The following is a 21,728-nucleotide window of genomic DNA, read 5'->3' as shown; positions in this document are numbered from 1 at the left end:
GAGTGAAGAAGACTTGAATTCAAATCCAGCCTATGTGATCCTGGGCAAAGTCCTTTAACCTGTGTTTGCCTCAGTTTCCTCAACTATAAAATGGGGACAATATTAGCACCTACCTCTCAGGATTGTTGTGAGGATCAAATAAAACAATTTTATATAGGAAAAAAAGAAGCATCTAACAGAGTTCCTTGCACATAGTAGGGACTATATAAATGCTTATTCTCTTTCCTTCCCTCAACAACCAAGCATAGAGCAATGGTAATAATATGTGACTTAAGAGTCAGAAACCTTGAATTTGAATCCCCTTTGTGTCTTTTACAGTCTGTGTAAGTTTGGTCAAGCCATTTTACTTTTCCAGGCTCATGCTTTCCTATGTGTGAAATGAAGGTATTGGACTTTATGATCTTTTAATGTCTCTTGCATTAGCTCTAGGTATGTTTCATTTATTTTCCTATAATGAAAATTAGAGGACCTGATTTCACATCATACACATTGATCAGATCGAACCATTTTGGGAAGCAATTTGGAAATATGTCTAAAGGGCTCTAAAACTGTGTATACCCTTTGACTCAGCAATACTACTAGTAGGCCTGTATCCCAAAGAGATGAGAGAGAGAGAGAGAGAGAGAGAGAGAGAGAGAGAGAGAGAGAGAGAGAGAGAGAGAGAGAGAGAGAGAGAGAGAAGGACCTATTTGTACAAAAATATTTAAAGAAGCTTTTTGTGTGTGTGTGGTAGCCAGGAATTGGAAATTGAGGGAATGTCCAATTTTGGGATGGCTGAACAAGTTATGGTATATGATTGTAATGAAATACTATTTTGCTATAAGAAATGATGAGCAGGATGATTTTGGAAAAACCTGGAAATATTTATATGAACTGATGCAAAGTAAAGTGAGGAGAAGCAGAAGAATATTATACCCAGTAACAGCAATATTTTTTGATGAACAACTATGAATGACCTAGTTATTCTCAACAGTACAGTGATTCAAGATAAACTCAGAGACTCATGATAAAAAATGCCAATCCAAGAGAAAGAAATGCTGGAATTTGATTGCAGACCAAAAACATTATATTTCATTTTTTCTTTGTTTTGCTTTGTTGACATGTGGGAAAATGTCTTGCATGATTGCACATGTAAAATCTGTATCAGATTGCTTACCATCTCAAGAAGAGAAGAGGGATCAGAGGACTTGAGGGAGGGAGAAAATTTGGAACTCAAAATTTAAATAAAAAAGGAATGTCAAATCATTCATCACTTTTGTGATCTTGGTCATGTCACCTAATCTCCTCGACTTCCAATTTCATTATTTGGAAAATGAGGAGTTTGGATCAGATATTCTCTGTAGTCCCTTCTAGTTCTTCATTTATGATATTATTCTTCCACCTCCAAAATTCAATGATTCTATAAGATGTATGCTATTAGCTATGCATAGAGAGAATGTGTATGGATAGTTCAACCTCATAAACCCAACAGGGAAAGCAAGGCAATATATTCACTATTGACAGTGGGCTTAGTGTTGTTAGGTTTATATAAAATGATAGCTACACAATGAGGCCCATAACAAAGTGCTTAAAATAATATTTCAACTTTTTGTCATGTTGGTCTTAGTCACTATGGTGTAAAATCTATAAATCTTATGTTTTCCACAAACTATCCAGTAAGAATCCATCAAAGTTTTTAAGAAGACAGTCTGCAGAACTTGCCATTCCTCTTCAAGTTAGTTGAGTTTATAGAGGATGAATGGTTTCTTAAGGTCACTGGGGAATTCAGAGTGAGGAAAGTACAGAGGTACTTCTGGATCTTTGTCATGAATATCTAGAAAATATATTGGAAAGTGAATATATTTTAAGGGGGAAACTGAGACTAGATATATAAACATATATAATATATACATATATGTATGTATATGGAAATTTTTTCTAATATGTGAAATGTAACTAGTGTCCCTGAAGGAGTCTTGGTATGGTAGCCCTATATCATTCTAGGAATTTTTCAGCTTCCATAAAAGTATGGTATATTGAACTATGGTCCCTAATGTCTTGCTTTATTTCCAATCAGAATCTCCAGCTACCTAATCAGGGCCATTGTTTTTCCACTTTCAAATAATATAAATAGGAAACTATAGCTTGTCCATTGACTTCAAAATGCACTAAAAGTGGATAGTTGTGGGATTAGTCCCAACCCCTCCTTGATTTATCATCTTCCAGACAAAAGCAATTTCTGTGTAGTTTAATATTAGCACAGATCCTCTTATGCTTGGGCGCGCTTCCTAGCAACCTGATGTAGAGTCTCTGCTTATTAATCTCCTTTTGGCAAACAGATATCAAAATTCATGGTAAAATAAGACAGAAGGCAATGCTTAGTGCATTTTCCAGAGACAATAGGGCTGATGTGATTAGCAGTGTCCCTTTAGCAGACCTCTATAATTCTGATTGCCACCTTGCTGACTTTACTCCCCTGTAATACTGCAGGCCAGGGAAGATGTGATCCACATGCTGAAGACAGAAAAAACCAAACCTGAAGTTTTAGAGGCACACTATGGATCTGCAGCACCTGAGAATGTCCTCCGAGTTCTTCACAGAGATGCCATCCTTGCCCAAGAAAAGTCCATAGGAGAAGATGTATATGAGAAACCAATTTCAGAGGTAATGATGATGATGATAATGATGGAAGTGGGAGTGGTGGGAGTGGTGGTGGTGATTGCAGAGTCATCTGGGATGGGATCTGAGATGGGGTAATTTTCAAACTACTTTTCACAGATTTTGGTTTTAATAAGTTAGTACCAGTATTCTTAATTTAATTCCCTAGTAAAAAATTGAGTGGGAACATACATAGTAGCTAGAGAGCTGGCGCCAGAATCAGGAATAATCTGGGTTCAGGTCACATCCTGTCTGTGTGACCTCAAGCAAGTCTTTCAGGCAGTTCTCCAAGACAATTAGAATAAGAACATGTGCTAATTTGAATTGGTAGAATGAGTTCCTAACCAGAAGCTGCCTACTCTGATGAAAACACAGGTCAGGCAAAAAAAAAAAGAATAATGTAAGATGAAAGTAACATTATTTTTGGAAGATAAAACCCAGTTGTATTATAAGTATTTGAAGAAGTATTTCAAAATGATCATCGTCTTTCTCTCCCTACCTTCCATAAGATTATTATATCTGGCCTAAAACATTTTGTTTTATGTATTCTGTTCCTCTCCTAAGCAAGTGATGGTGGGGATGAAAATAGAATGCTATGTGTTGGATGGTTTTAGTGTTGAGATTACTGGCTATCATCAAATTGGCAGGCAAACATTTTAATGAGCTTTATCATTTGGGTAGGTGGTGTTTCAGTCATTATTAGAATCTGATTATGATGATGAAAATAAGATGAAACCTCCATGAGTAAAACCAATCCCAAGGCCTTTACCTGGAAAAGAGATATCTTGGGATTTTTATCCATTATTTCCAATAGAATTATATTAGAAGATATTTTTCTTGATGGTAAGCTCTTACGATTAACTTTATTTTCATTTATTTATTTTTAAACCCTTATCTTATATGTTTTAGTCAATACTATATATTGGTCCCAAGGCAGAAGAGTGGTAAGGTCTAGGCAATGAGGGTTAAGTGACTATTATGATGAACTTAAAAAAAAATTTTTAAGCCCTTACCTTCTATCTTAGAATTAATGCTAAGTATTGGTTCCAAAGCAAAAGAGCAGTAAGGGCAAGATAATTGTTTTATATGACTTGTCCAGGGTTACATAGGTTGAAAATTTCTGAGGTCAAATTTGAACCCGAGACCTCCCATCTCTAGACTTGGCTCTTTATCCATTAAGTCATCTAGCTATCTCTCTTATGATGAACTTTAGAGCTGAATAAGAGAGTGAAACATTAAGTGACCAAGTCAAGGAAATTTCTCAGATCTTAATTTAGTGAGGGGAATTGAAAAATATATAGACTTTTTGTTTAAACCTCTGATTCAAACAAATCAGGGAGCTGCTGTTAAGAAAACTCCCTGGATCAATATAGATCGGCATCTTCTTAGCAGATTTTATTATAGTCTTGGGAACATTGCTGGAGATGACATGCCAAAAGGTCATAAGTTTCAGTTGCAATGTAGAATTAAGTCTTCCTGACTTGAGGACAATGTTCTACCCAATGCTGCCCCTTATAAGAGATATAAGAAACAAAAAGAAGGCTACAGCTTACTCTCTTAATTTTGGGCTGCTTTCCAGACTGTCAGTATGGCAGTTCTGAAAGAAAAAAAGAATTGTTCCAGAAGGCCTTCATAAAATAACAATGGGCAGATAATCTCATAATTTTTAATTTCTACAGTAAAGAAATATATATAAAAATCTATATTAGATTGCTGAAGGTCTCAGAGATGGAGAGTAGGAAAGAAGGAAAGAATTTGGAACTCAAATTTAAAAAAAATGTTTAGAAATTCTTTTTACATGTATTTGGTGAAAAATAAAATATTATTTAAATAACAAAATAAAGTAAAGAAATAAGTGTTTGGCTCTAATTATGTTTTATACAAAGAATACATTTTTTTTCAAGCACTGAAACATCTGAATAGATATACAATTTCCAAGGATACCATGGACTAACCTAAATTATAGCCATCATGAAAAAGTGGTTTTAAAAAAAAATTATGCTTCAAAAATTCTTCTTAGTGAATCTTATGAAATGATTATTGATTATATGAAGTAGACATTATGTGATATTCTTTTGGTACAGAAAGTCAGAGAATCACAAAAATGTTGATCTTTAAAGGACCTGGTCCTGATATTCAGATTAGACCACACTTGATTTATCCCAGAAGATGACAGAATCTCTCTTATTTTTAAAAGGAACTCTGCAAGTGATATTCCATAGTCCCCTTTAAAGCCCTTCGTAACAATCCTAAGCCAAAGAAAACTCTTTCCTATACTAACTAAATCCCTCATGTAAAAACAGCATGGTAGCCTATGGCAGAGTGTAATCAATGGGGAAGTTACTTGAACTCTTTTGAGTCTCAACTTCCCCATCTATAAAACAGGGGTAACTTCACCTCTGCATTCTTCACCTTAAAAAGGATCAAAGTGGATTTTGTTTTTTAAAATATGTTATAAATACAAAAGGGTTTTATAAATGTGAATCATATTGCATCCTCTTTCCTCTTCTTTTTCTAGGCAACTTTGTGTTACAAGACCTTATTAAACATTTTATTATTATTATCATTTTTTAAACCTTGCCTTCTGTTTTGGAATCAATACTGTGTATTGATTTTAAGCCAGAAGAGTGGGAAGGAGTAGGCAAAGGGGATTAACTGACTTGCCCAGGGTCACACAGCTGGGAAGTGTCTGAGTTCAGATTTGAACCTAGGACCCCCCCATCTCTAGGCCTGACTCTTAATCCACTGAGCTACCCAGCTTCCCCCTTTTTAATTATTTTTTAAAATTAATTTTACTAAATGACAGCAGTCATCTTAACAATAACTCTTCTTCTAGATAGTTAAATTTTTAGATGAGAAAATTAGGCTTGAGGTTTTACCCAGGTCATTAAGGAACCAAAATGTAAAATATACAGGAATGCTGTAGCATTCTTGGCTTTTATAACATTCTGATATCCCCCAAAATGTTGAAAGACAGTTTACATTTTAAAGAGGGATCAGGAGATAGTCTTTTTGAGGAAGTTTCTTATACGTGGAAAGACTCTTGACTATGGAGAGCTCTTGGTTTGACAGTCCTTTTATCACTCTAAAAATTACTCAGCTATCAAAAAACAATTAAAGTATGTTAGGCTTTGACAGCTAAATATCTTGTTCATTTCCAGTCACTATCTATAGCAGCACATTTATGGTTAATCAAAGGCATCTCTGATCAATTGTCTCTAGGACATGGCAGTGGAACTTTGGATAGGAAATATCAGAGAAGTAGGAACAATATCTTTTGTAATCAAACAAGAAAATATATGAAAGACCCCATAGAAATTGTCCATCAAGATTTGACTATTGTGGAAGAAGCCTAGCTTCTTTCACACTGTGGGTGCAATGGATAGAGCACTAGACCTGGAGTCAGGAAGACATGAGTTCAAATCCAGGCCTGGCTCTCTATCCACTGAGCATTCTCACTGCCCCATTATTAGATTTTTGAGAAAAATTTTGAAGTCAATACTCTGATAAATGCCTTCTGGACTAGATTGATCCTATTTTAAGGACCATGGTTCCTTCAAAACTCTGTCTTAAATGATAGAGAAGTAGACAGGCCTTTAAGAAAGGATTTTGATGATGTGGACTACTTTCTAGAGAGAAAGTATGGCACATGTCCATGGTGAATTCCTACTCGGAGATCAAGAGGGATGTTGCCTTTAGCATTACTTGATATAATGACTTTATAGTAATCAATAAGTCAATGGAAGAGTTTCTTTTCCAAACTTTTAAGAATCATGTATCTATAAAAGAACTATTATTCCTCCAAATTAAAAAAAAAAGATATGGTTATTACTCTGCTTTCTATTGTGTGGTGCAGGGAAGAGTCAGGTTTGAAGATAGAGGGTGAAGTTTGAGTGTTGACTCTCTGCCACTTATTACTTTTGTAAACTTGGCAAGTCTTAATCAATACACTTCTCAGTTTCTTCATTTGTAAGATGAGGAGTGTGGACTAGAGAACTACTACTATTGTCCTGTCTTGCTCTAAATCTGTAAACCTATAAATCCAATAGAGATGGAACAAATGATGATATAGGAAAGGAAAGGCAAAAATTCCTGAGCTTGCTTTTTCTTGACTTAATTATTAGTGGAATACAAAACATTTAAAATGGCATACAAATGCAAAGAAATATTGAGATTTTCCACTCTTTTGCTTATCCAGTTGGATAGACTTGAAGAAAAACAAAGAGAAACCTATCGGCGCATGTTGGAACAGCTCCTATTGGCAGAGAAGTGCCACAGGCGTACTGTTTATGAACTAGAAAACGAGAAGCACAAGCATACAGATTACATGAACAAAAGTGATGACTTCACCAACCTCCTGGAACAGGAACGTGAAAGGTAATCCCCTTCCCAAGAATGAGTTTGACAGTTGGATCCATTCTTGGACTCTGAAGAGTTTGGGAATCCTAGTTTTTGAATGTCAGTCTAAGTTCTTTTAACGACACTTTAACTATGGTTCCTTCTATATAATGACACCCTGGACACCTTCCCTCCCAATGATGCTTGCAGTTATAGAACATAAATGTAAGCTATTGCTGGGAAAAGCAGAAGCCCATTTCAGTAATGGTTATGTGTGTACATATCAGTAGAAAATGCTTACTACTATATACTATCCACAAAGAAAAATATATTAAATCATATGGGTAGAAAAAAAGGACCTTTGGAGCCATCAATCTGCATTTGAGAAGTCACCCTCCTGCGTTTTAAAGAGCTCTGAATTTATTACATATTACTTGCAATAATATCCTATTTTCTCTTCTCCACATGGACATCTAGTGAGTTAAAGCAACATCTTAAATTTACCAGGGAATTGATACTTTGAAAACTTTAGAAGAATCCTCTTGCTACTGCTTGATTGGATAGATAGTATTTGTCTTCCATGATTTGTAAAACTCATAGAACTCAACAATTCTTTTTATTTATTTAAAAATTTTAATAACAAATTTCCACTTAGATTTTTCAAAGTCATATAATCCATATTGTCTCCCTCCTTTCTTCCTTCCTCTCTCCCAGAGATGACAAGCAATTAAATCTGGGTTATACATATATTATCATATAAAGCATATTTCTATATTATTCATTTTGGTAAGCAAATCATTGTATAGAACCAAAACCCCAAAACATATATCCAAATAAATGTGATAAATCACATGCTTTGATCTGCTTTTTGACTCCAGCAGTTCTTCCTGTGAAGGTATATATAAACAGCATTCTTTTTCATAAGTCCTTCAGAATTGTCCTGGATCATTGTATTGCTATTAGTAGCAAAGCCTATCACATTTGATTATTCCATAATATTTCAGTTACTGTGTATAATGTTTGCCTAGTTCTGGTTACTTCACTTTGCATCAAGAACTCAGCAGTTCTTGACTTTTATTCCCATCACCAGAGGGTATTCTCAGAGAAGTAGTGAAGATTTCCATCTTTATTTCATTTGAAGCAACTACCTATAATGTGAAAACTCTCATTTTTCTTTCTTTATCTTTAAAAAAAAGTCCTTTTCTTTCATCTTAGAACCAAGACAGTGTATTGATTTCAAGGCAGAAGAGAATAAAGGTTAGGCAATGGGTGTTAAGTGACTTATCTAGGATCACACAGCTAGTGTCTGAAGCCAGATTTATGGTCAGGACCTCTCATCTTTAGGCCTGGCTCTCAATCATCTGAGTCAACTACTTGCTCTCTAAACTCTCATTTTTCTACACTAGGGTCTCTTACTTTTTATTTTTGCATGTGTTAACAGTCTGATGAATACTTCTCAGAATACTTTTTTAAAAAATAAAGTAAAATACAAAGGATTAGAAAAGAAACCATTTACATTGAAATAAATTTAAATAAGTTCTCAAGACATAAAAATAAATTCATGACATGATATATCTAGCAGAACATATAATAACTAAAGTCTTTTTGAAGTAGTGATGTAAGTTAAATTTTGAATTATTCATAACAATTATAATGTATTAGGCAAATATCTGGGATTTCTATTAATGACAAAGACACAGCCTTTGATTTTTTCTTTTGATTTTGAAATAAATATCATGAAACCATAACAATTTAAATTTGATATATGGGGGAGAGGAAAATAAAGAATGACATGCAGGAGTCAGCAAACTATAGCCCATAGTCCATTTTTGTGAGCTGGGAAGAAGAGTTTTTACATTTTAAAATAAAGTTGTATTATATTTTAAAAAGTAAAATCCATTCTTAGATCTCTGTTGATATTAAAACAAACAACAGGCCAGATTTGACCCTCCTGCTGTAGTTGACTGTTTCCTGGATAGTGGATGAAAAGGCAGTTGTGGACCGAGGAAGATTTGAGTTTAAGGTCCACTGCTGATGTGTACTAGTTTGTGTTATTCAGATCTTAACTTCTCAATGCCCAGAGCAATTCTTTAAGAAAATAGTTGTAGAGAGAAGCCTATCTTCATAGATGGTAGACACTAAAAAAAAAAAAAATAGAGTTCCTATTTCCAAGAAATGACAGGTTTAGTCCAATCCCAATTGGATGAAAAAAATAAAAAGAGAGGTATAAGTGGAATGACCTTTTCTGGTTATCCTATTTAAAACTGCTCAAATAATTTTAATACTCTTTATATTTCTACAGTTTCAGGGTCTTAAAAAGGCTTTCCTTATAATGACACAATAAATTAGATAATGAAAATGTTATTATCCCATATTAAAGGTAGGGGAAAATGAGAATGGAAGAGTACAAGTGAGTGGCCTAATAAGTGATAGTTAATTCATTTCAGATCTCAGGTTTTCTGGATCTAATTCTAATCTACTTTCTTCTATACCACATAGGCTTACTAGATAAGTGAAGAAGATAGTAAGAGTCCACCTCCACTTTCCCCAATGAATTCAAATCAGCAGACTTGGATAAATGACATGTGGGGACAATGAAAGAATTGACAGTCATAATGGTCACACCACTGATTGTGATTTCAAAGAATCTGGGGCAAGACTACAGGATTAGAAAGGGGCAAATGTTTTGATTTTCAAAAGAAGAGAGAGGATGGAGCCTTTAAATTATAAGCAAATGAGCTGGACCCAGTTCTTGACCCAGTTTTAAACTACATTATATAGGAGATTTAAGAAATATTTATTTTCAGTTCCAAATTTTCTCCCTCCCTCTCTCCTCTCTCCCATCATCTGAAAAGGCAAGAAATACAATACTTTCTACATATGGAAACATGCAAAACATATTTCCACCTTAAACATGTTGCAAGAAAAATAAATGAAGAAAAATGAAGTGGAAAAAATATAATTCAATGTACATTCAGAGTTCATTGGTTCTCTCTCTGGAGGTGCATAGCATTTTTCATCATGTGTCTTTTGGCATTGTCATGGATCATTGTATTGATCAGAATTGCTAAAAATATTTCTGTTATTGTATGCAATGTTCTGATTCTGCTTACTTTGCATTAGCTTGTGCCTTCTCAGATTTTTTCCTAAAAAAACCTTCCCTTTTTCATTCCTTTCAGCACAATAATATTCCATCACAACCATATACTGCAATTTGTTCAGCCATTCTTAAATCGATGGGCATTTAAGGGGATGGTTTTTGAGCATTTAGAAAGATAAGGATAAAAAGGTGGGGCAGTTGGGTGGCTCAATGGATTGAGAGTTGGTCCAGGGACAGGAATTCCTGAGTTCAAATCTGGCCTCAGACACTTCCCAGCTCTGTGACCCTGGGAAAGTCATTTAACCCCCTTTGCTTAGCCCTTACTACTCTTCTGCCTTAGAACCACTACATAGTATTGATTCTAAGACAAAAGGTAAGGGTTTAAAAAAAAGAAAGAAAGAAAAAAGAAAGATAAGCAATGATTAGTGAGTGTCAGGATGGGTTCATCAGGCATAGGCCATGAAACTACATTCTCTTTAGGTTTTCTATAAGTCAGGTAGTTCATATCTAATAATTTCTATGATTTTGCAAATGAGGGAATTGAGGCATATAAAGGGTAAATAATTTGACTGAGGTTACATGGTTGGCCAGTAGCAGATGTAGGAGTTGATGCCAGGTCTTCTGCTTTTATACAATTCTTATCCCACAAGGATCTTGTTATATGCTTATATTTTTATTTGGCTTTTCCAGCTTTAACATTACCCTTTCCCTCATAGCTGGGAAATGGGCCTTCTGTATAAAAGTCAACCAAGGCTTTAAAAAAAAATGATCATGACAAACAAATCTCATGCCCTTTTTTGCCATGGTTATTGGACTGAAAAATCCAGGGAACTGTATGTAGGTACACAGCATACCACATACCTGGATTTCAGCAAAGGAACTGACAAAGTTTCTCATGAGATATTTTTGGACATGATGGAGAAATGTGAACTAGATGATAAAATTAATTAGATTCAGAACTGGTTGAGTGAACAATAAAACTCAAGCTGCAGATCCAAAGAAGAATGATTAATGGATTGATGTCAACCTAAAAAGAGGGAAGTCTCTAGTTAAATTCCCCAATGTTAGCCCTGTGCTGCTTAAATTTTTTATTAGTGACTTAGGTGAAATTTAGAAGGCTTATTTATTGACTTTTAAGATCACATTCACAAAACCTAGTCAATATATTTATTGACAGAATTAGGATGCAAATATAAATAGAAAACTTTAACATACCTAGTAAGATGAAATTTATTCATGGGTATAGAAAACTGAAGTGCTTACAGAAAAGAAAGGGAAAAGATCATAATTTCAAAGAAAGTTAGGATGATAAATGAACTCCAGACTATAGTATATGAGGATAGGTTGAAGAAATTGGGAGTGACTAAGCTGGACAAGAGAAGAATTAGAGGAGACATGATAACTTTTTCCAAGTTTTTTGAAGAGATATCATTTAGAAGAGAAATTTGACTTGTTTTTGGACCAAGAACTGGGAGCAGTGGTTGGAAATTGAAGTGAGGAAGATTTCATTTCCTGTTAATGTAATGCTTGGCTTGATTCTGTCTACCTTTAATATATTGGAAGACAATTTTAAAATCGAAGAGGCCTTGGGGTGATCCAGAGTTTGGGCTCTTCTTTCCAGGTCCTACACATCTGTTGATGTGTAACATTCCCTTGGCTTATAGTATTCCCAATGGTCACTAAATGGGTGCTCAAAAGCTAAGCTATTTCTTCCATTAGCTACTAGCTCTTTTTACTCTTGCTGTCATTGGCTGAAAGTACCTTCCTTCCTCTTTTCTTCCTCTATGCTATTTTCCAAATTCATGTCTAAGCCATTTTTATTTGGTCTGGATCGATTTTTTCATTGTGGAGAAGGTGTTAGGGGAGGAAACATCTCATGAGAATGTAGCTTAGGGACTATTATACCATTTATAGTCATGTTTTTTGGGGATATTGAGGGGTTAAATGACTTTCCCAGGGTCACACAATTAATTTGTATCAGAGATGTAACATGAACCCAAGTCTTACTGACTCCAAGGTTGACTCTATAGCCAATCTTTTGCATTTCATCTGAAGTCTTCTCAAAATGAATATTAGCATTAATATTGTCATCATTTTTTTCAATCATTTCTGACTCATAGTGACCCTATTTGGGAGTTTCTTAGCAAAAACACTAGCATGGTTTGCTATTTCCTTCTCCAGTCCACCTTACATATGGGGAAACTGAGGCAAACAGGATGAATTCACTTTCCCAGGGTCACAAAGCTAGGAAGTGTCTGAGGCCAGATTTGAACTCAGAAAAAAGAGTCTTCCTGACTCCAGATTCACACTCTATCCACATTACTATGTAACTGCCTTTAGTATTAATATTAATTCACATTGAGATAATAATTGCTGCAATTATCTTGGCTCAGCCCTCATTCTTTTGGAATAGTTTGCTCCCAATTTTTCTTTCCCCTATAATTCCAAAGAATTTTGGCAGGTAGCATATGGCACACACCACATTTTAATGTGGGTGTAATTCAAAGTAAAAAAAGTAAAACAAATAGGTTCTTCTAATCCCAATTGCACTAAGCTATTTTATAGCGATCTCTACCTATTTTTCCCTCCTCCTGCTTTTTTTTTTTAATCAGTGTTTGGAATTTCCTATGTACTCCCCCAGCTAATGCAGTATAGGGGAGGGAAAGCTATAGACACTTTCCTCACGACATAATAAGCAGGAACTAGCCATTCTATGTCCTAAAATCCTTTTGCACATGTGCATATGTGCCTGGGTCTTGGGATTTCCCGATTTCCCTTTTTTTTGTGCTTCAACCTAGATTTATGTCTAGAATATAAACAACTGTAATAATTCATAAACTTTCATGTTTCAGCTCCCATATTACTGAAATTCTATAGTTGGGTCTCAATAAGTATAAAGAATGACTCCCTAGAAATGGTCTCATGTATACAAATCTGCACTATTTGAAGTTACAATTATGTAAAATATGGTCATTATTTCCAGTCCAATGGAAATATGTAGTGCAAATTCAAATAATGCGACTACTTTAGGAGAGTTCATTATTTGCTTTAATTGGGACCTGGCTAGAATTCCTTTTCCAATTTTGCATGACCCAAATGGATTACACACTCATATAGAGTGGAGTCTATTTTACTTGAGCAGAAGTCAGATGAACATGGGACAGAATGAGATCAAAGTTTCAGGACTACTCTTAGACAATCTGAAATCCCAACACTTTTATTTAGACTACCACAGTCAAAATGAAATGACGAATGTCAACATTACTACTCTCCCAGATAGCAGATCTAATGAGCTCTGAAATCCCAACTGTCCAACCAAGTCTTAAGGTCCTGGTGTTATCTGTTCATAGCCAAAGACTGCTATTGGTAAAGGATTTAGTCCTAAAACATTTGGGTATTGAAGTTAGTCTTTGGCTTAGCCTGCTGCATTTGCTTCCCACTCTCTGGATGAAATACAATTAAATTCTTGCATTGGCTCTCCAGTGTTACTCTGGTTATCAAGCAATGAACATTTACTAAGCACCAATTATGAGCCTGGCACTCTTCTGGGTGCTGGAGACACAAATTCTATTTTTAAAAAAAGAAAAAAGGAAAGAAGAAGAAAAAGCAATTCCTACTCTCAATAGGCTTATATTCTGTCAGGGAGGCAGGGGTGCAGCTAGACAAAGTTTTGCAGTATAATATACCTTCACTGAGATGAATCACAGTCCCAGCATCTCCTCTGACTTGTTTCTTACATCTACTTCTGACGCCTAATAGTGTTTTGCAAAGCGTGATGACTCTTTTCAACTGGCCTCCTCATTGTTCAGTCTTAGAGAACTAATTTTATTTTATGTAATTAACTAATTTTTAAAAACCCTACCTTGTGCCTTAGTATCAGTTCCAAGACAGAAGAACAGCAAGGGCTAAACAATTGCGGTTAAGTGACTTGTCCAGGATCACTACCTCTAGGAAGTGGTCTGAAGTCGGATTTGAAACCAGATCCTTCAGACTCCAGGCCTGCACTCTATCCACTGTGCTCCCTAGCTGCCCCAGACAATTAATTTTATGATAACCTCCCTAAACAGTTATTCTCAATACCTTCTTTTTCTTTTTTTCCTTCTGGTGCCTAGAAATGGAAAAAAAAATCAAGGGAAAAGACAACTCAAAAAAATAATGGCCACGCATAAGCAGAACTCCAACCCTGTTTTGACTGTATTGTGGGGAGATATCATGCCCCACATTTCTTTGAGATATTTAGAAAGGATATTCAAGCTTACTGGGCCATAAGAATCAGAAAACTGGTAAGACAATCTGGATTTGAATCCCTTCTCAGACACTGTCTGGAAGTATGAATATAAGCAAGTAATTTAACTTCTCAGAATTTCAATCTCCCCTTTGTAAATTGGGAATAATAATAGTCCATTACCTAACTCACAGTATTGTGGTTTAATGAACTCCAAAATCCTATAGTAATGTGAGCTATTATTATATAAAGCAAGTAATACCAGCATTTGACATTTGAAGAAACTAAGGCTGAGAGAGGTTACGTGAATTACTCTTGCCTTGCAGATCTGATAAGTGAAAGAACTAGGACTGGAATTCACTTCTTCTATCTCTTTACCCAATCTTTTTTAAAATGTTCTTTTGGTACCTTCAGGGGATTTTCAAACCAACTGGGGGTGAAGCACAGACAGTATTATCTCTGTGCAGATGATTCACAGATTTATGTATCTAGCCTCAGTTTCTCCCCTATGCTTTAGTCCCTTATTACCAGTTGCCTATTGGACCCTTCAAACCATATTTTCTGTTGTTTTCTTTGTTTTTTATTGAAAAATTTTATTTAATTTATTAACTTAGAACATTTTTCCATGGTTACACAGTTACATGGTTACATGATTCATATTCTTTCCCTCCCCTCCTTTTCCCCCTTACCTCCTCCCCGCCCCCGTCCCCATTGCCAATGCACACTTCCACTAGGTTTTACATGTATCGTTGATCAAGACCTATTTCCATATTATTGATATTTTTGCACTAGGGTTTTATCCAATATTTTTGTTCTATACCAGGCTGTTTCTTTATGCATTCTAACCATTGCATCTCCCAAATGGCCTTCATTAGTATCATTATTAGTACCATTCCTTTCTAGAGAATACTTAGGTTTTTTTTTTTTTTAAGGCTTTTAAAAGATGATCTCAATGGATACCCAATCCTTTGGGAAAAGTAGAGTAGGTGAGATTGTCTTTATTTTAAAACTGGGTGTGTGACCTTGGGCAAGTCACTTAACCCCCATTGCCTAGCCCTTACCACTCTTCTGCCTTGGAGCCAATACACAGTATTGACTCCAAGATGGAAGGTAAGGGTTTTAAAATATATATATTTTATAACTGGGGAAACTGAGGATCAGAGTGGTTGGGATCCTGGGCTCTGATAAATGAACTTTCACCTTATTTCCCCATGGTACTTCACAGCCATTTCCAAATTGTGATGCGCATATCTTACTGCCTCCTCTTTTCCAAGACTCCTCCTTATATGTGGTCTTCCTCTATAAATGGCAGCTCTTGGAGATGAGGTACTGTTTAGCTTGCTTTATTTGTAACCTTAGTTCTTAGTGCAGTGCCTAGCACATAGTAACTTAAATACTTTTTCATTCATTCATTCACTCGTTCACTTCAGGTCACATCACGAAGCTAATTAGGTGACAGAAATAGATTACATCCCAAGTCTCTTGACTCCTAATCCAGTATTCTTACTCTATTTTAGTACCAGCAAGCTTTCACAATTTCCTCCACATATGTATTCCTTCTAGAGGTGCAGATCACACACCCTCCATGGCTCATTAGGAGACAGATGAGCATCATGCACATATTCTTCATGAGCATTTGGTGTCCCAAAAATTCACCTGCTGGTGATCGGTCTCCTAATGACAATCCTCTCCTGTCTTAGGACTCAGCCCATCATTAGTCACATACTTCAATCCTTTCCAGGTTGGTGGGCCCTGGTAGGGCTTGTATTTATTTGGCACTGCCTTTGAGAATCCAGGGTCACCACTTCCATGACATCATGCAACATGGATGCAAGGTTTTATAAATAAACATTTAGTAAACATTTATCAAATTCTTACTTTATGATCATGGACTTGAGTTGGAAGAGATCTTAGAGTTCATTAGAGTCCCACATTCTTATTTTATAGATGAGATAATTAATCCCCAGAAAGCAATTTGCCAGTAATCACCCAGTAGTAAGTGTTTGAGGTAGGATTCACATCCAGGGTCTCTGTTCTCTACACCACAGGTAGATAGATAGATAGATAGACAGACAGACAGATAGACAGATAAAAAGACAGACAGACAGATATAGAGATGGAGATAGATATAGATATAGATATAAATATAAATATAGATAGATCTTAGTTAATTAGAGAGACACAGGAAAGAGGTCACATATAATCTGAAAGAAAAGGCCATCCACAGTGATTAGGCTTCTTGGATGAGGAAGTATTTGAGTGAGACTTTAAACTTTACAGCTTTAAGTTTAAGTTAAAAAGCTAAAAGTTCAAGTTAAAACTTTAAAGTTTAAAGTATGGGTCAACATTCAATAGGACTTTCTTGGAGACCATCCACACTACTTCATTATTACCATTATTATTGTTGCCTTTGTAATTTGTTATCCACTGCACTTTGATCACCGTTCAGTGACATTACAGATGCTTGTAGCCTAATAAAATGTAACTAGTCCTGTCCTATGAAGAAGACACTCAATGTTTAAGTGGAGAATTTAGGCATTTATTTCCTTGTAATTTGAGGAAATGAATACAGCTCTTCTCACCAAGAGCAGTTAGTCTAAACTCCCAGGGCTGGTACAGCATTTAGCATTTTTTCATCAAAGGTCAAAGGAAGGCTTTATGCTGCCCTTTTAAAACTGCACCCTGGGAATTCAGCTCAGTCTGGGTTAAAGCCTTTTTTGTGAGGTACGTGATCATAATTAGATCTACTTAAAGGAGCTGGCAGGATACTGACCCAGGAGCTTTCTTTCCCTATTCATGCAAAGTTATCTCCTCTTTTTCCCCTTATCCCAGCACCCCCAGCAAGGAATGTTATTTGGCCAGTTTCTCAGTGTTCTGTGATAATACATTCCTCTCCGTTTCAGTCATCCTGGCATCCAGAGACTCCTGGCTGCTCCTCCGGTGATGTAATTCTGTGACCGGCATCACCTGCAAAGCCAATCTAAAAGGAATAAGGAGAGGGGCCTTTCTAAGTAGGAGTGGGTCCTGAGCTTCCCAGGTTCCCCATCCTTTGTGTTCTTCTTTTGTTATGAAGCCCTCTCACCCTTCTTCCTCAAAGTCCCTTTCCTCAAGAAAGCAGGGCCAGAACTTTCCTCAGGAAGCATGTTCCTTTGTTTCTTTGACCTCTGAGCAGGGATAAAGGAAGGAAGAGTGAGAGGTAAGATTCAAGATAAGCTGGTGCCATTTGTACTTTATAGGAATCTAGACCTTCCCAAGAAGAAAGCTTTTCACTTGCACTCAGACCGCAAGTATTTACAAAATGAACAAATATTGAAGCCTGGCAATTTCCCCTGCTCATAGGCAGAGCTCATTGTCATTTTCCCAAGGCTACTATTGTTTTAGACAAATTTAATGGATTCAAGAAAATTATCCACTTAGAACTACCTGAATAATTCACCTCTTTACTTGATATGTTGTATAAAGTTTACTGATTGTGTAAGATTGTAAGAAAACAAACATAGAGACTGAAATAGGAAGTATATAGACTTGTGTATAGTATATAGGCTTGATGAAACCACACTGAAAGAGACTTTATTGTTTAGTCATTTTTCAAGAGTGTTCAATTTGTCATGACCCTGTCTGGAGTTTTCTTGCCATAGATACCAGGGGTGGTTTGTCATTTCCTTCTCCATCTCATTTAACAGATGATGAAACTGAGGCAAACAGGGTTAAGTGACTTACCCAGGATCACATGACTAATAAGTATCTGAGGCTGGATTTGAACTCAGGAAGATGAGTTTTTCTGACTTCAGGCAAAGGACCCCATCCATTGTGTCATTTACCTACCCTGGAAGATACCTTAGAGGTTATCTAATTCAACCCTATCATTAGACAGATGAGGAAATTGAGAACCAAAAAGTTTAAGGGTTTGCCCAAGGATTTGAACTTAGATCTCATAATTCTAGGTTCAGAACTCTTTTGCTGTACAAAACTGACTTCCAAATGGCTGTTGTTGGAGCCCCTGTGACAAACAATTCTAACACATTGATAAATAAAATCAATCAGCTGAGGCCTTGTGACCCTATCAGATGAATCTCTTTAAGATGGTCTGGCATCATTTAATCCTCTTTTATTTCTGCTTTTGCTCTATCAATGGCTTATTTCCATCCTATTCTGTCCAAACAATGACACAGAATGTGGAAGAACTGGAAATGTTAATGTTCTGAGAATAAACAGTGAGAGGTGCCAGGATGAATATTAATGAACACTCCTGGCAATGACCAAAAGCAAAATCTATCTTCTGATTTTCAGGAATTATTCAGTTCTTCTGATATATTGGCTTTTCTTTTCATTTACCAATACCTGACAACTTCAATACATGATTGTTTGGGGAATAATTGGTTGAGGGAGTGTGTGCTGTAGAGCAGTAGTATCAAACTGAAATTGAAACAGGGACCGCTAAACTGTTTATAAGGGTCCCTTCTGGTCACTATTGATTTACAAAAACACATACGAACATTATCTTGTTCTATTGCATTATAATTTTTAAATTTAACCTTCTGTCTTGGAATTGATGCCACTTTACACTCTTAACAATATTTGAGGACCTCCCAAAGAACTTTTGTTTCTCTGGGTTATATATCTCAAGGTTTACTGTAGCTCTAGCTTAGACTAGAAATGGGTAAAGAATCTGAATTCTGGTCTCATGACTTGCCTCTTCTCCATTCTGACAGTCAGAGTCACAAGTCTGCCTTTCAGTGTATTTGGCTGCCTGGGTAGAGGAGAGAGCCCAGGCACCAGATTGGGTAGGAAGAGTCTCTCCTTCCTCTACACATGATTGGTGTACAGAGAATGAGGCTCTTTAGGCTGGGGCGGGGATGGGGTGGGATGAGGAGAGTTAATGATAGGCAAAGGTACCTCAATCACTGCTAGAAGGTTGGTAGGGACACATCTTCCTAATGACACCATTGCCTCTGTTTTTTACCCTTTCTTAACTTCTTAAAATTCCTCAAGACCTTGTACAGAAAGTGACAGTCAGGATTTGAATTTAGATCCTATGATTCCAGGTTCAGAACTCTGGACCTGGTCCCAGAGTCTGGGCATCTATTGGAGAATCAGATTTGAAAGTGTGGTAGACTATTTTGCATGGGTAGAAAGAAGACAGTTTTGGGATACCAGGCTGCTTCACAGGCTAGGATGCCCAAGGGAAGGGAAAATGCTATCCCAGAGAGGCTATGATTCTCCAACTTCATTCAAAAAATATTGGAAGGGAAGTTAGGAAAATGAGTTTGTGTTAGTACTCGGACTCTTTCAGCCCATTCCCACAAAGTATCTGTGCTATATGCTTTATGTAATGGTACTAATCCACTCCCATTCACTAGTGGGTGAAGAATAATGGTGCTTCAACAGAAATGGGGAAGTTTAGAAGAAGAGTGGACTTAGGGGGAAAGATAATGGGTTCTGTTCTGAATATACATTCTATATCTCTAGTCCATCACCTTTCTGGCAAGAAGTTGGAAGCATGTTTGATAATCAGTCATCTGGAGTCATTATTGTTCATTGTATTGATTCTTAAATCTTTCAAGTTGTTTTCTCTTACATTATTATGTTAACTGTACAAATTATTCTGCTGGTTTTGCTCAATTTGCTCTGTAATAAGTTACTCAAGTCTCAAGTTTTTCTGAATCCAACTCATTTACTACATTCTACATATTTACTTGTATATATTCATATACCATGGATTTTTTTCAAGAATTGAATTATGAACTCTTGAGAGAAGAGAGAAGAAATATAGGGTTATACCTTGAGGGATTGTAAAGTCTATTAAAAAGAACAGAGAGGCCAGGGAATTTTTGTGGCCAGTATATAGGGAGAAATGAAAAATTGAAAGAGAGGAGGGATGATTATTGGAACAAAATGCTACAGAAGATGGGAAGGAATGGGCTCAAGGATATGAAAAGAAAAATTGACTTTGGCAAGGAGAAGGATTTTCTTTTCATCATAAACTGGTGGAAAGGAAGAAAAATTTGGGGTGCAGGTGGTTTTGTAAAAGGATTTTGAGATACAGAATTGGAGAAAAGAGAAAATTGGTGAAGAATGGCTTCTATTTTGTCAGTAAAATCTGTAAGGAGCTCCTTAGTAAGGACAATAAGATACCTAAGGAAGAAATTTACTTATATTTGCTGAGCACTTACTAAAAAACAGTTCTGCATATTTACTAAAGAGTTATGAAGCAGAATGTAAGTAATAATTTCAAAAAAAAATCAATGGGAAAATTCTAGTCAGCAGGTAATTACTGAATTCCATTTGGGCCTAGTACTTTAACAGATTTACTATTTGCAAAAACTTTGAATCTCTTGTAATGATTTTTTCTCAAAGAAGAAGCAAAAAAAATGATACTAAAAAAGTTCAGTGACTTGCTTGAGACCTCACAGAAATTTAATAGCAGACCAAGTTTTAGAACTCATAACCTTGTTTTCAGGCTTCTACTTGGTCAATGAGTGACGTTAACCCATGGCAGGGAATTGCAACGCTTAAATAAGGGAATTTGGCTAGGAAGGAAGAATTACTGGAATAGACTGGGAACTTTAATTCAAGGAGTTACTGACAAAACTATTGGATTTGGAAATACTAAAACCCAGGAGGAATATATTTTGTTGTTGATTTCCTGTAAAAAAACTCCAATGTTGAACTTCAAGGATTTTCCTTCTAAAATGGCAATGTTTTCTAAAATATATTTGCTTAAAAGGAGTAGGACTACTAGTCTTAAATATGTCTTGGGATTGGCTTGACTTGCAAGGGAATGGATTTCTTGCCCACTGGGCTCCTTTTTTGGTGCACTTTTCTTATAAATGCTGCCCTTTTGTTTGTGGTTCTATGGATTTGCTTACCACCTCTATATAGTTAGGAGTTTTTGTCTGAATCCTTTCCTGTCTCTGGTATAACTAGATCAGAGATTCTCAGGAGATTCCACCATTCACATTCTTTGATTTCTATGAAGAAAAATTATTTAGAATTTTCTAAATGAGAGCAAATCACTAAACTCGTGTAATGAAAAGAAAACTATTTTGAATGGTAAAACATGGCTTTTGTATATATGCTTTTATTAGAAAGTCTTTTCCCAGGAGAAAAGAACATAGTAATATACTATGAAGAGAGGAGACATAAAATTTTATGAGAAGTCAAATATGTGCTAAATGCATGTGAATCCTTTAGGAAAAAAAAAGATGACATCATGTTTTTTTTGTTCAAATTGTATTTCTCTCTATATTTCTACAGCTTTGTATAGTCATAAATGTTAATAATGCTGAAAAAATAAAAAGAAGATACTTGGCATCTTTTATATCCTGAAAAAAAGAAAAACTTAAATGCAGCTTGGATAAACTTTAACAAAGGCCAAGAGAATAATAAACATTTTTTTTTTCTGTAACAACTGTATGGAATAAGCTG

At 35.9% G+C, this 21,728-nt stretch overlaps 1 protein-coding gene across 7 annotated transcripts in view; it reads left to right on the top strand.

Annotated features, from left to right (window-relative positions):
- The window catches only part of FILIP1 (filamin A interacting protein 1), a 351,039-nt gene that overhangs the window by 244,262 nt on the left and 85,049 nt on the right, over positions 1–21,728 (top strand). For all 7 annotated transcript variants that reach the window (XM_007484213.3, XM_007484212.3, XM_056818507.1 and 4 more), the window contains 2 exons: positions 2,470–2,643; positions 6,836–7,014. In XM_007484213.3, coding sequence (XP_007484275.1) covers positions 2,470–2,643; positions 6,836–7,014 — 353 coding nt within the window. The remainder of the gene's footprint in view (positions 1–2,469; positions 2,644–6,835; positions 7,015–21,728) is intronic.

Source organism: Monodelphis domestica, chromosome 2 (assembly GCF_027887165.1).
Source record: "Monodelphis domestica isolate mMonDom1 chromosome 2, mMonDom1.pri, whole genome shotgun sequence".
Lineage (NCBI taxonomy): Eukaryota > Metazoa > Chordata > Mammalia > Didelphimorphia > Didelphidae > Monodelphis > Monodelphis domestica.
The sequence above is the reverse complement of the archived record's forward strand: the minus strand, read 5'-3'. Positions and strand labels throughout refer to the sequence as shown.